Source organism: Hypanus sabinus, chromosome 19, assembly GCF_030144855.1.
Source record: "Hypanus sabinus isolate sHypSab1 chromosome 19, sHypSab1.hap1, whole genome shotgun sequence".
Classification (NCBI taxonomy): Eukaryota; Metazoa; Chordata; class Chondrichthyes; order Myliobatiformes; family Dasyatidae; genus Hypanus; species Hypanus sabinus.
In genome coordinates this window covers 24,451,679-24,466,770 of record NC_082724.1, presented here as the reverse complement: position 1 = coordinate 24,466,770, position 15,092 = coordinate 24,451,679, and the positions used below count along the sequence as shown (strand labels likewise).

General features: G+C 36.7%; 2 protein-coding genes across 11 annotated transcripts in view; one reads left to right on the top strand and one right to left on the bottom strand.

Moving 5' to 3' along the window:
* The window catches only part of LOC132377813 (uncharacterized), a 64,491-nt gene extending 50,487 nt beyond the window's left edge, over positions 1-14,004 (top strand). For 4 of the 6 annotated variants that reach the window (XM_059944207.1, XM_059944206.1, XM_059944204.1 and 1 more), the window contains 3 exons: positions 448-551; positions 2,507-2,665; positions 5,732-11,020. In XM_059944207.1, the coding sequence (XP_059800190.1) occupies positions 448-551; positions 2,507-2,665; positions 5,732-6,104 (636 nt within the window). In that variant the 3' untranslated portion in view covers positions 6,105-11,020. Of the gene's footprint in view, positions 1-447; positions 552-2,506; positions 2,666-5,731; positions 11,021-12,673 lie in introns of those variants that run through there. The other 2 variants (XR_009506774.1, XM_059944208.1) reach the window with 2 other exon arrangements.
* Positions 11,170-15,092, bottom strand: part of slmapa (sarcolemma associated protein a) — a 190,373-nt gene continuing 186,450 nt past the window's right edge. For 3 of the 5 annotated variants that reach the window (XM_059944198.1, XM_059944201.1, XM_059944202.1), the window contains 2 exons: positions 14,011-14,145; positions 11,170-11,455 (listed from right to left, as the gene is read on the bottom strand). In XM_059944198.1, coding sequence (XP_059800181.1) covers positions 11,363-11,455; positions 14,011-14,145 — 228 coding nt within the window. In that variant the 3' untranslated portion in view covers positions 11,170-11,362. Of the gene's footprint in view, positions 11,456-12,231; positions 12,325-14,010; positions 14,146-15,092 lie in introns of all 5 variants that reach the window. The other 2 variants (XM_059944200.1, XM_059944203.1) reach the window with 1 other exon arrangement.

Sequence of the window (15,092 nt, the reverse complement as noted above, 5' to 3'; positions counted from 1 at the left end):
CAAGGGCATAAATACTTTTATTGCTATGCAAGCATAGAGTCTGTGGCCAAGGACACAGTAAAACAATAGAGGGAAAACACATAGGAAATGATGTAAGAACGAAAGGAAATTTATATTGGCAATGGGCTCAAAACCACAATGTGCAAGCTTTCAATATAAAATCTATTGACAGCCCATCAATATGAACATTGGACATGTGTATGTAACTGCAATTGGACTGGCAGAGCTTGTGTTCATAGGTCTCAAAAAGAATATTTTACAGGAGAAAATGGATGGAGATCTGTAAATAGTGGATTACAACACACACATATTCCTACTTACACAAATAAAACTAAAAGCTCTGGTAAAAGTGCTGGAATGTTAAATAATTGTGAACAAATGTTATTAATTAATTTCCCTCTAGATTTCTTTCTTGGTGTTTAATCATTGACAATATAAATCTTACAGCTGACATGGGGCATAGCGATGAACTCCATATTGTGGCCTTTTCTGTGCTTATTGGGATATGGAGCTGCAGGTGGATTTGTTCTCTTTGACTGCAACGAAAGAAGGTAAGACATTAATTCTTAGGTCATCAGACATTGTTTCAGAGCATTAGTTGTATCTAAGGGGGCTTGTAAGAAAGTTCAGAAGTTGAACTTGTTTTGAGTCTATGAAGACAAGGTGTTCATGGCATCATAAATAGCTACCCCTAGTGGTGTTTGACAATCGATGCATTCACTGGTTAGACGAGTAAGAGCCGAGAATTTTTACAGGACAGCAACATAATTTAGGTCTTGCATGCTTAGTTATTTAAATTACTACTAAGTTTACTGATGATAAATTCAGAATAACAATCTGTGTTGGAAACTGTTCTTCTAATCAAACTGCTGTCTGTGAGCTAGTAAATTGAACTTTGTAGTTCAGTAAGATGCAGAAGAGCTTATTAACAATGTGACTACCGCAAAACCACCAGCACTCTGCGCACACCACATTACAGGGAATATTTTTGTTTTAGTTTATCCTACACCAGGACAATCGGTAAGATCTTTTTTCCCCCCTTGGATAGTTCACCAAACATTCTTCATCCACCACCTTGAGCTCACCCTTGAAGTCCAGACTTAAAGTTAGCCTGCCTTTCTGCAAAACATGCCCTGCTCTCATTCTCTTGTGTCTTATCCTATTATACTATCCCATAGATGACCTTGTCAGTACACCCGGAGAACTTTATTCCATTGGCTGGAATCTACCAATTCTGTATCTTTCAAATATATTGTCTTATTTCAACTTGTCAAGTGGATTATTCATACCCACACTCCTTGTTCTTTTCCTCCCATTCTATCATTAGCAGCAGATGTAATGTATTTGTTATCGGAGGTCTGCCCTCACAAAGTGAAACTGAGAACTAATTATGTCTCAAACTTCCAGCCCTCTCTTCACAGAAACATTCTTCTCTACACCTTTTGGGTGCCCGAAGTCCATATTTACCAGATTATCTTTCAATCTGACCATCTCCCCTAATTCCTCCATGAACTCTTTCTTGTGTGACACCTTCATTCTCTGCCATTCCACTTACTACTTCTCTGGAATCTTGCTGTGCAAAGAGGAAATTCACCATTTGGCCATCCCCTTTGACCACACTAATATTGAGAGTTCAAAGTATTTTACTGGATGAGACAAAGTATTTCTTCAGATTCAGAATTGGATTTAATATCAGTGGCATACGTTACAAAATTTGTTGCTTTGCGACAGCAGTACATTGCAATACGTAATGATGAAAATGATAAATTACAAAAAGTATATTAAAAAATTGAACAATTAGTTCAAAAAGAGGAAAAATGCTTAAGTAGTGTTCATGGGCTCATTGTCCATTCAGAAATCTGATGGTGAAGGGGAAGAAGCTGTTCCTGAAACATTGAGTGTCTTCAGAAACCTGTTCCTCCTCCTCGATGGTAACAATGAGAAAAGGGCATGTCCTTGAGTGATGGGGTCCTTAATGATGAATGCCTCCTATTTTTGGAGCCGGGGAGGCTAGTGCTCATGTTTACAACTTTGTGCTGTTTTTTACGATCCTGAGCAGAGGCCCCTCCATACCAGATGGTGTTAGAATCCAGCCAGTTAGAATGCTCTCCAAGGTACATCTGTAGAAATTTGAGTTTAAACTAATATAGCATTTCCTCTATACTGAGATGGAACACTGATGCAATCAACTTTGCTCTGCACAAGATGAGAATTTGCATATCACACTCCCACTCCTTTGTTCCATTTTTAATATTGACTGTTCCAAACAGAAGCATCACTTGAATTGTCAATTCATCTCTCAATAGATGCCAACTGTTTTCAGTTTTTAAAGTGTTTATTATTCTTATAGGATGTAAAACAGTGCTTTGTTTATAGAAAGAGGGAATTGTGATTGTATTTACATAGCACACCAAAATAATATCTGCACATTAACCAGAAAATAAGCATTTTTGAATGTAGACTGCATCGTTGTTTTCTACTAAAGACTCTTTTTCCTCTTCCTTAGAAAGTTGAATGCTCTCTTGGAGGAACAGAATGCCAAATCGGAAAGGGAAAAGACGCCAATAGAAATACGTAGGAGAAGAAGCAAAATAGCATGTCGCCATGGCAACCAGCATATTTCTCATTTTTCTAATTATCCAACAATGATCAATGGCTCCCTTAGGTTAGTCTTTCAATAAATGAGGGTGCAAAGTATGTTTTCCCTAATTATTCTTTTTTTTACAGACCACACACTATCTAAAAGTATTAGCCAAAACCTGAGACTTTTCATTCCCAGATGAAAGTACTCTACATGAAGTAAATAGTAAAAATGTTATCTAGTGGAGCTTTAACTTGAATTGGCTGAGAGGTCTTTAATTTTCAGTTTTTCTGAAATAGTTCTCAACTTACTGTTTTGTTAGCTGTTTTGTTTTGAAGCAACATCTTATTTGCATCCAATTACATATCGTACGTGGACATCATTTACACTTCTGATTTTTCACGTTTGAAGTCTTGTTTTTCTTAATCTTTCAAATAAGGCACAGTTTTGTATGTTTAAGGGAATAGGGATCATTGACTTGGCCATTGTTTATTGTCTACTCGCTGAGATATATTAGCTACTCCAGACACAGAATTCGTATACTATCTTGACTTGACCAAATGTACATACATATCCATTTTGGTGCTGCTTTGGTAATGTATTGTGTATTTATTTAAATCTATTGCTCATTTTTATGTTGGAAACTGTTTAATGTGTTAATCAGTATTAACAGCTGCTACTGGAATTTCCATCTCTAGTATTACATGATACCTGTACATTGTAGTTGACTTTGTTTCGTCAATCACAATTTTCCTGCTACTTATTTTAGGGTTTAAGAATGGCAGTGACATTGGAAGGTTTTAGGTGAAATGCTTTAAAACACAGATAAAGTCTGAGGAAGGGAGAAAAGAGGAAGCAGGCATGGGAGCATCAGATGGTAAAACTGTGGAGGCATGGAGAGAGGAGGTTGTGGTTTTGTTTCTGAGAATATGTATTTAAAAGATTAAACTCTTCGAGCTTCCAGCCAGGTAAATTTTAATGGATGTTTCAATGACAAACTCTGCTATCTTCATCAGGGAAGACATCTGGTTAGGTTTGGTCCAGTGGTGGCTGGGTGTGCGTGTGCGTGTAGACAGACAAACTGAGCCCTGTTGTCCATCCCTCCTGAGTAGTTAGTCCTCATTCAATCGGGTTTAACTGTCACACATTGTTTACAACTGAATTCCAGTTCTTATTTGGACTGCAAGACAAAAGAGCAGAATTAGGCCATTCAGCCCATCAAGTGTACTCTGCCATTCCAGTATGGCTGATCCCACTCAACCCCATACACCTGCCTTCTTACCATATCCTTTGATGCTTTGATTGATTAGGAAACTATCAACTTCCACTTAAGTATACCCATGGACTGGGCCTCCACTGCAGTCTGTGGCAGAGCATTCCACAGATTCACCACTCTCTGGCTAAAAAGAAAATTACTCCTTACCTCCTTTCTAAAAGGTCACCCCTCAATTTTGAGGCTGTGCCCTCTAGTTTTGGATACCCCTACCATAGGAAACATCCTCTCCACATCCATCCATCCTATCTAATCCCTTCAATTTAGAGCAAGGCCTTCGCCTTTGTTAAAATTATTTTTCTCTGGTTTTACTTCACAATGGCTTCCTTCACCAGGTGGTCCCAAAAGCCATTGGTGCAGCACAGTTTTGTGGCATCGAAGTCAATCCTATGGCCATGTGAATGCAATATATTTTAATTTAAATATATTAGGATACAGTGGGAACCTGGATATAAAATTGTGGATTTATGATATACAACTTATCAGCAGTTTTGGCACAATTATCAATAGCTTTACTAACATTCATGCAAATAATACCAACTTGATTGCTGTGAATACTACCTGGAAGAACTGTAACTCTAGACTGGCTTTATCAGTTCCTAAATACTCTGTTTTTCGTACATGAGCATTGGCTGTCTTGGAATTTTTTTCTTAGTGAAATACTGAAGATGAGGAAACTAAGTAATCCATAGCTCTCTAAATTATGCAAACTGATTTTTAAGGTAGACACTGTACATAACACAAACCTATGTCCTTTCCAGCAGGTTTCACAGCTGGTTTGATTTCCACAAAATCCCCAAAAACTGTAATTTAACATTTTAAATTGATTATTAGTGACTGTAGATCTTTCTCTACATATTTACAATGTACTTTATAAAGGATTTTAGGACCTGCAGTAGCCTGCAAGGTCCAGTCTGTCTTGTAAGGTGACACACTGCACAAATTAACACAGGAATTCTTACTGCAACACTACCTAGTCTACAAAGCACACCACTAATTACAAACACTTACCATTTAAAATATTTACCAGCACTTTTAAATGGAAGCAAAACATTAGTGGAGAATTCCATAAAGGCTGTTAATAAATGACATTCACCATGAATTAGACTTGCCTCTGCTCATTTATCTGCTGCAAGGTAGTGCACTGGATTTATTCAAAGTAAATGGCACTGCTATCTGTATGGACTGGATGTAGCAAAAAATGCAGAAAAAGATGGAAACACTCATCAGAGCAGACAATAGCTGCAAAAGGAGGAACCGAATCTTTGATTTGAAACATTAAATCTGTTTCTATTTCTGCCGGTGCAGCCTGACGTATTAAGTATTTTTTAAAAAAATTTCAGTCCTTCAGCATGTGCAGCTTTTGCTACCTACACTGTGACCCACAAGTCAGATTGAAGGATTGTTAATTGAACGGAACATTGTCTGAAACAGGAAATGCAAGTGTTAGAATGTTAGATCAGTTACAGAAAAAAAGAGGGAAAATGAAATGTAGGATAAGAAAGTAAAAACTGGATATACAAAGAAAAGATAATAGCTTAAGGAATGAGAATCCTCACCTGAATAGTTAATTTTCAGTGAGCTAGAGATGCTTTGGCAATAGTGTAGTGCAATTTTCACATACGATCATGGAGCACGATTTATCCCAATACTCAGCTGCAGAGTTATAACATGTATTTAAAGTTTATTGTGTTTTATTAAAGTGGTAGGATTAATTTTAGTGTTTCCAAGAATATTGATATTTCAAGGATATATACCTTGTATTGTAACTTTATATTTAATATACATAACAAATGAGTCATTGATATTGAAAACATTGTTCCAGGTATTTGTTGATGTTTGTATTCCTTAAATATTTTTCTATATCTTTGCAAAAGTTGTACCTGTTTGGATCATGTTTTGGAAGATCAAACTACTTCAACACCGAGAGCTGAAGCATCTCAGAGCCACCCATCAACAGTTTTCTGGACAGAACAGGACCTTTTGAACCTTGAACACATGGATTTAGCTGTAACTGAATATACTCAGCGAAGGCCCCCATCCACCTACTCCAATGTTTTTGTGCCACAGGAAGGAGAAGAGGTTGTTGACAGTGAAACAGAATGGAACGCACTTTGTGAGAATATGGATTTTGGAATATCTGAACAAGAAATAGAGCATTATTTTAACAGTATTTCGAGAAGACATCACTTTCGTCAGAACATTCTACCATTTCGTCCATTTACAGTCATGAATGAAACCAGGGTGTAAATTAAAACTGAAACATTGAATTTGAAGAGTTAAAATATTTGGATTATATTTTTCCATTGGATATCATATGATATATATTCCATTAGAAATGAACACTAAGATCTGGTAATTATCAAAATTGAATACCAAAGTCTTACATTTAATATAAATCTATTAGCCTTTGTTACATATGCAAACAATCTTAAAGACAAAATCCATTGATGGCTCATCACATACCAGATCACTGTAGAAATTCCCTTGCAATTATAATTACCAGAGTTGGCACAAATAGTACTTGTGTGAGTCTACTTAGCAGTTAAATGTTTCAACTGCATTTCACTCTCACACTTCCTTAGCTACTTTAATAGAACAGATATCAAACTGATTGTGAACTGTTTTAGTAGTTTTCCTCCCTCTCACTTTCGGCAGAACAAAAGACAATGCCTCAACTTCCCATGAAGTGGGAAGGTATTGATAAAATGTAAAATGTTTAAACACAGAACATTATTTGTTAATTTAATGTCTCAAGTTAAATTGTAAAACTGTTTTGATGTAGATAGTGACAATTGATTGAAACATTCAATTTCTTAAATGCAAATACTTCATTCCTATCAATGTCAACCTCAGATTATCAGTTTCCAATGCCATTTCAGTACTCCATTCAATGATTTAAAAGTTTGGGCATCCCGGTCGAAATTTCTGTTACCGTGAATAGTTAAGTGAGTAGAAGATGATTTCCAAAAGTCATAAAGTTAAATATGAAACATTCTTTTCAACATTTTAAGCAAGATTAGTGTATTATTTTTGTTTTGTACAATTTTAGAGTGAAAAAAAGGAAAGGAGCACCATGCAAAAGTTTGGGCACCCCAAGAGATTTGAGCTCTCATAGCTTTTACCAAGGCCTCAAACCTTAACTTAGCTTGTTAGGGCTATGGCTTGTTCACAATCATCGTTAGGAAAGGCCAGGTGATGTAAATTTCAAAGCTTTATAAATACCCTGACTCCTCAAACCTCGTCCCAACAATTAGCAGTCATGGGTTCCTCTAAGCAGCTGCCTAGCACTCTGAAAATTAAATTTTGCCCTCAAAACAAGAGAAGGTTATAAGAAGATGGCAAAGCATTTTCAGGTAGCCGTTTCCTCAGTTCAGTTCATAATGTGATTCAGAAATGGCAGTTAACAGGAATGGTGGAGGTCAAATTGAGGTCTGGAAGACCAAGAAAACTTTCCGAAAGAACTGCTCGTAGGATTGCTGGAAAGGAAAATCAAAACCCTATTTGACTGCAAAAGACCTTCAGTAAGATTTAGCAGACTGAAGTGGTGGTGCACTGTTCTACTGTGCAGCAACACCTGCACAAATATGACCTCCATGGAAGAGTCACCAAAAGAAAACCTTTCCTGTGTCCTCACCACAAAATTCAGTGTCGGAAGTTTGCAAAGGAACATCTGAACAAGCCTGATGCAGTTTGGAAACAAGTCCTGTGGACTGATGAAGTTGAAATAGAACTTTTTGGCCGCAATGAACAAAGGTATGTTTGGAGAAAAAGGGTGCAGAATTTCATGAAAAGAACACCTCTCCAACTGTTAAGCACGGGGGTGGATCGATCATGCTTTGGGCTTTAATTCAATTGCTTCCAGCAAATTTTGGAAGCAAACATCACACAGTCTGTGTAAAAAAAAAAGTTGAAGATGAAAAGAGGATGCCTTCTACAACAGGATAATGATCCTAAACACATCTCAAAATCCACAATGGACTATCTCAAGATGCACAAGCTGAAGGTTTTGCCCTGGTCCTCGTAGTTCCCCGACCTAAAACATCATCAAAAATCTGTGGATAGACCTCAAAAGAGCAGTGCATGCAAGAGGGCCCAAGAATCTCACAGAAAAAGAAGCCTTTTGCAAGGAATAATGGGTGAAAATCCCCCAAACAAGCATTGAAAGACTCCTAGCTGGCTACAGAGAGCGTTTACAAGCTGTGATACTTGCCAAAGGGGGTGTTACTGTGCCCAAACTTTTGTTTTGGGCCCTTTTCCTTTTTTGTTATTTTGAAACTGTAAAAGATAGAAATAAAAAAAGTAACCATGCTTAAAATATTAAAAGAAATGTGTCATTTTTAACTTCATGCCTTTTGGAAATCAAGTAATCTTTTACTTGCTCAGCTATTCACAGTAACAGAAATTTTGACTAATGGTGCCCAAACTTTAGCATGCCACTGTTAGTCTGTACTGTTTTGAGTGCCTACCTATTCCTAAATAAATAGATCCTCCCTTCTCAGTAATATAGCTTTTATCCATCTCTTCAAATAATGATAGTCAATTCTATGGGCAAGTATAATCTTTTGATTAATGTTTTTTTAAAGCAGTACAAAAGATGAAATATAAATTTTACTTGTATATAGTTTGAGTTCTAAATAGGTTCTCTCTTTTGAGCTGGTTTGGTAGATTTTGAGCCAACACAACACCCAGAAATTCTTTCCCATGATATTGTATAATTTCCTTTTCCTTGCTCTCCTCCATGATCTAACAGTCATAGACAGCATGAAGATGGAAGGTTGCAATTGTTATTGATTCCAGGTCCAATACATGGTTGTATGAGTTCCTTATGAAGGAATCCTAAATCTAATTGTTGTATATTGAATCAAAAGCAAAAAATATTAGGGAGGATAGAAATCTGAAACAAAAACAGAAAATGCTGGAAATATTTAGAAGGTTTGCAGCATATGTGAAAAGAGAAGAGTCAAATGTTTCTGGTCAATGCTGAACATTTCCACAAAATTCTATTTTTGTTGTTGGATCGATCCACTGATCATCTTCCATATACTATAAGATCAGAAGGTGGATGATGCTTGCATAGTGCTCAGCCATCCACGTCCTCATGCAAGAAGACCTACATAACATTTAACCATGGACAGATACGCAACATTTGAAACACACAATTGCAAGCCAGTGACTATCTTTAGGACATCCTACTGATGTTCAATAAGATTATCATTATCAAAATCCCCACAATTATCATTCTGGATCATCACTAATAAAGGGGCATACCTGGATCTGATAAACAGATGGGTATGATGAAGCAAAAGACTCAGCACCTTTTTGTTTCCAAAACCTCCCAAAATCAGAAGTCAGAATTATAATACTCCCTTTTTATTTGGTTGAATGAGTCTAGATAAATCAACTTTAAAGAAATATGGTACACTCAGGAAAAAGCAGCCTTCTTGACTGGCAGCAACTCGTGGAATAGGCCCTTAGTGTACCAGCTGCGCAACTTACCAAGGCTTCTTTGAATTGTACCTTCTGTTTCTACAACCTCTACCACTTATAAAATCAAGCGCAGAGGAAAAATTACTGTTGCATTTCTCCCCCAAGTCACACATCATCCTGGCTTGAAAATAAATCTTCAGTATTTCACCAACACTGGGTCAAACACATGGAACTCAACTTTACTAGAAGGAATTCAGCATCTATTTCTGAAGGAGAGTTAGGGTTAGGCATTAAGTGCTGTACTTTATAATAACACTCACATTCTATGCAAGAATACAAGGTAGGCCATTGCATACTGAAAGACATTTTTAACAGCTCTATAAAAATGTACTGTATCTTCACTTAACAATAAATTCAAATGCACAAAGGAGAGCAAACTTTATTTTATTAAATCATGCACATCACATATGTTAGTGCAAATACTTTAATTTGTACTCCAGAAATTCTACTTTACTTTTCAACCTTTTTTACAAAATAGATTTAAAACAATTATTTAACTTTAAAAAATTCATTTCTGCAATTCAGCATATCAGAACAATATTTGCAAACAACCTATGTACAGGAGGTACCAAGAACCACTGGCATGAGTGTGTGTGTGTACATGTATGTGCAGTTGAGGTGGAATACCATAACTTAATAGTAATTTAAACATTTGCTCAGACCAACAACTTTAGAGCAAATTTGCTTGTTTCCACACAGACAAGTGTTTCTTTGCCCCACAACCATTTAAACAGAAGAAATTTCCCAAGATGAAAGGGACAGCTAATAATCCCTACACTCACCCTCAACGTGCTTAAGATAAACTATATAGCAGATTTGTCAACGTTCTTTAAGATCTATTTTTATTGTCAAGAGTATTTTAAACAAGCTGTATTTTAAAGTGTTCTTTTTCATTTGACTTACTACTGAGTCTTGTACCAATATTTGTAGTTACATTGTACAACTGCAGACTTTCTGTGGTTGAATTAGTTTTAAAATAAGGCAATATCCAACTGGCTAAGTTTCATGAAAAAATTAAGATGATAATCCATTTTTCTCCTGTGACTCGCTTCAAAACAAAGTGCTTGCTGGTGTGACTCCTATAATGAACATATCAGCTGTCAGAAAGACAGCTGAAGGTTCGTCCTGGGAATGTAGTGATTAAGGCAGTAGCATTACACTGCTTTATGATTGCAGATTTGAGTCCCAGTCATGGCTAACATTTGAAGCATAAACCTCACTCCTGTGCATCAGAAATATTTCATTCAACTCTAATACAGATATCCCCATTCCTAGGGAGGACAAATAAACATTTATTCTTTTTTTTAAAACTCAGTGATACACAGCTTCCCACCAACTGATGCACAAAGGAGCATGGATGGTGCTGTAGAAGGGTCTGTGGTCCACTTACCTTCACCAGGTTAAACATCAATTATGATAGTAATCGATAATTGAATGCAAGTTACTACTGTTTCTTCACACTTTTTAGTGAACAGGAGGTTTAGGAAATGTTGGGATACATCGAAATTCCATGAAAAGCACGTCTTCCAGGCATTACATTTAATTTTTGAAACTCAACAGGAGTTTAAATAGCATCGTTGATGATTCAAACTTCTCCACCACATAGTAATTTCTCTTTGGGCCTATGTGCATCAGCAGGTGGAATTGTACCACAATGGCTAAAGGAAACAGTAGAACTCAGAAATTAAACCAAATTGAATGCCACATTTCTTTAAATTTTGGTACCAAGAAGCCTTGTTTAGGCCACCACAATTCTTTACATATCCCAAAGAAATCCTTTTTAAAATAATGGAAAACTGCAAATAAAACATTATCTAGAGTAGAATCCAGTCATGATTTTTATTCTCTCTATATACAATTACATTTTGTACAGTTCAAGCAAAGACCCTACTTTTGTACTTTGAAACAGCTGTGTTTTGTTAGAGGTAAAAAGGATGGAAACAGATCTGCTTGCCCCTGTGGTGAAAAAAAGCCAATGCCATTAGGGGGACATTCTGTAGTAGACATATTTTGCAGATTCAGGGCGAGGCCCTATTCAACGCTGGGTATAACACTACCACTGTCACAGCAACCAACACCGCCATCACTGGCATCCACTTGAACAATCCTCCCTGAAAAGAGCAATTGAAACAAATGTCAAGTTTACCTTTCATGGACCATAATTTTCTGAATGGATAAAGGAGCAGTTTGGGGTAAAACAAGTTTAAGTTCAGTGTAGATGCACATCTCTGACCTTAAGATGTGTGCAAATCACTCTTTATTACCAATTTTTTTCATAAAGTAACTTTGATCATTAGTAACAACATTTTAAATGAAACAATAATTCATAATGCTCAGAGCATGATTACATATTCACATTTTGTAGCTGATCTAAAGACTCATTAGCCAAGATTTACGGAAGTGTCCCATTTTGTCTTGTCTATCTTTACAGATACATCCACTGTACTCCATACTTCCATCTGTATTTCTCCAGCTTTTCTTAAATATTCAGACATGAGATAACTTTACTCATCTTAATGTTTATTAGAAACACATTGAAATATGGACTGATAAATCGAGAAATACTTAAATCAAGTGTTATCCCAATCTGCTGCACCATTATGATCTTTCAGTATAAACACTACAAAACAATTCCATATTTGGCAGATAACAGACATGCTAGACTGGCATTAGTGGCATGTTAGAGCAAAACGTTGGAAAACAGTTAACAAAACACAGACTTTATACTTTAACATGTAAGAATTAAGTAAATAAAGCACAATTAACACAAATTAAGACCCTGCAAGATACATATCAGCAAGTAAAAGATGCATACAACTGTTCATGCATTTTGTGAAGGGATACAAATTACTAGGGGAACACACAGACAAAAATTGTAGCTGTGTACCTTGATCTACCATAGGTAACCGGACCACCAGTACAGGAAAGCCAGGATTAGGGCGACGCCTAGAGCAGGGATAGGTTGCAATATGGTGGAAGGCTGAGGGAGGGAAGGGATATTCACAGTCACTGTGTGCGAAGCAGCAGAATGCACAGTGGAGACTTTCAGGGAACATACAGGTGGGATATAAACTTTACTGTGCCAAAGTGATGTACAGTGTAAGAAAACACAACTCTCAGATGGATTTGAAAATCCATTGCAAAACAATGTGCTGCAAAATATTTCACTACTTTTCCTTAAGGTTAGGCTTAGGTCCAAATTCTTTAGCTTATGTTGTCCTGGATATATATTTTGGTTGATGAAAAACATTTCCTGACTTTTTAAATTGTAATTAAGTGGATACATAGAAATGATTTTTAAATTTTAACAGCTTTTAATCTTCAATCAGCTACAGGTCGAGTACTTCTTATCCAAAATTCCCAAATCCAAAAACCTTCGAAATTCAACATTTTATTGACGCTGACATGGCATCCCAAATGGAAAGTTCCACAAGATTCCCAGGTGATGCATGGGGTCACTGCACACTCATCCCAACTGAAGGTTAAAATGGTAGTTGCCTTCTGATATCGTTGGTAAGCAGAAATTTATTGGACAAGCTGTTTCCAAATAGTTTGGAAACTATTTCCAAAATAAAATCAATCCCATAATCTCCAACAGAAACCAATGATTAATTTTAACATTTTTGTCGCACAATCAGAAAAGCTATTCCAAGTCCCCATTTTTTATTCTTCACTGATTCTGATTTACTTGCAACCCTACTTTCCAACTGATCATGTTGATAACAACTGATCTGAGCATGAAAAATGCAGGTTTCCTTAATGAAATGTTAAGAATATAACAGGTAACTGAAACTCTGACTTAATTTAAACAACTCAATAACATGACAGCATACCAATTAAGTGCAAGTTCAGCCATGTATGGAGCAACAAGTGAGTTTCCTGTGTGTGGGAATGTTTTCATGGTGCTGGAGAATATGCTGCCTTGCTGATTCAAGATAGTCATGGTACAAGATTATAAAAGCTGCTTTACTCCAGACAAGTATAAACACATATGAAAATAAATTTGGTATCAGAGTCAGCCAACAGGCATTTCCTCCCCATTTTATTTTGTTCTAATCTCTAATTATATTACTGACAAGTTACCATGGCAGCCAGGGATCACTGATAATCACCCTAGCTGATTCTTCTCTTGGTTTTGCTCAATAGCAGAGACCAGGTTTTAAGCTTACTTTTATTTTCTCAATTTAAAATTTGGAAATTGATTATTATTTAGTGAATTATTATTTAGGGGAAATAACACAAATAGTTAAGAATAGAATAGGTTAAAAGGTAAAATAAAGATGAAGGTAAGGTGCCCCTCAGCAAAAGAACAAACTTGGACAACCATGATCTCAACTCAACTTAGGTCGAAAATTGAGCCCCATACAGGTAATTAGTATATCATGAAAAAATATCTAACTATGAGTCATAAAGACAATTTCAACACCAATTTAATCATTTTGGCATGAAAAGATTGAAGAATTTTATTTAATGAAACTGATAAAATATGAGCCATAATGTGCAATATTTTATACAGCAGTGACTGGAAATAGTACATGGATTGATTTATCATGCTTAACAAGCATCCTTTAATGTGTATTAGTTCAAATAACAACAAAACTCAAGAAACTAGATGTGTAAAAACATTCCAGAAATCTAGGCAGAGAAAAGGGATTATGAGACTTACATTGTTTCCCTTCTGTTGCAACAATTTTAGATTTTCCTTACAACCTTCAAGTTCTTCTGTGATGGACTCATTTTCCTTCTGAGCTCTTTCCAGCTTTTCTTTCAGTTCCATATACATGGTCTGATTTGTTTCATACTATAACATAAATAAATCACAAACACTATAATTACTACAATTACAAGGAAACACTGTTCTTAAAATATGCCATGGTTTTAGTGATTGCATGTCTAAACACAAGAAATTCTGCAGATGCATGAAATCTAAAGCAACACACACAAACTGCCGGAGGAACTCAGCAGGTCAGGCAGTGTCTATGGAACTGAATAAATAGTTGATGTTTTGGGCTGAGATCCTTCTTCAGGACTGGAAAGGAAGGGGAGAGGCCCCAGAATAAAAAGGTGGAGGGAGGAGAAAGAGATAGGTGAAGCCAGGCAGGTGGGAAAGGTAAAGTCTTGAAGAGGAAGGTGATAGGAGAGGAGAATGGACCATGGGAGAAAGGAAAGGAGGAGGAGGAGGAGGTGATATGCAGATAAGAAGGGTTAAGAAGCCAGAGGGAGAATAAAAGAAAAGGGAAGGAAGAGGGAAACAAATTTTAACAGAAATAAATTAACTTTTATGCCATTAGGTTCGAGGCTACCCAGATGGAACTGCAGGGTGGAGAGCCAACAGTTTTAATTCTGGTTAAGATTTCTATTGCTATGCTGTAGATATTTCACTTTAACAATTTTGTTTGCAAAAAGCAGTGTGTCCTGCTGGTAGAATGTTTTGGTTAAAGGCAAGAAGCTCTGCTGTTCAACTTTGGAATGCTGTCAGCCAATGAGGATGGTGGGATCTGGAGAAACTTCTAGAGAGGGTGGGGCGGAGGGAGATTTATGATGGACAGTCTCCTGGTTTGGGGTCTTTTTGGCAGGAGCTGCGAAGCGGGATGAAAAGAATATGCCACAGAATGCCGTGGAAGGAGAAGCTGCAAGAAATGCTTTGTGCAGTGGAATGGCTCCAAGGAGGAGGGCCAGCTCGTTCATGATGGACTTCAAGAGAAGTTCAGACTGCGATGGGTGCTTCACGTAGACCGTGGGTTTTGC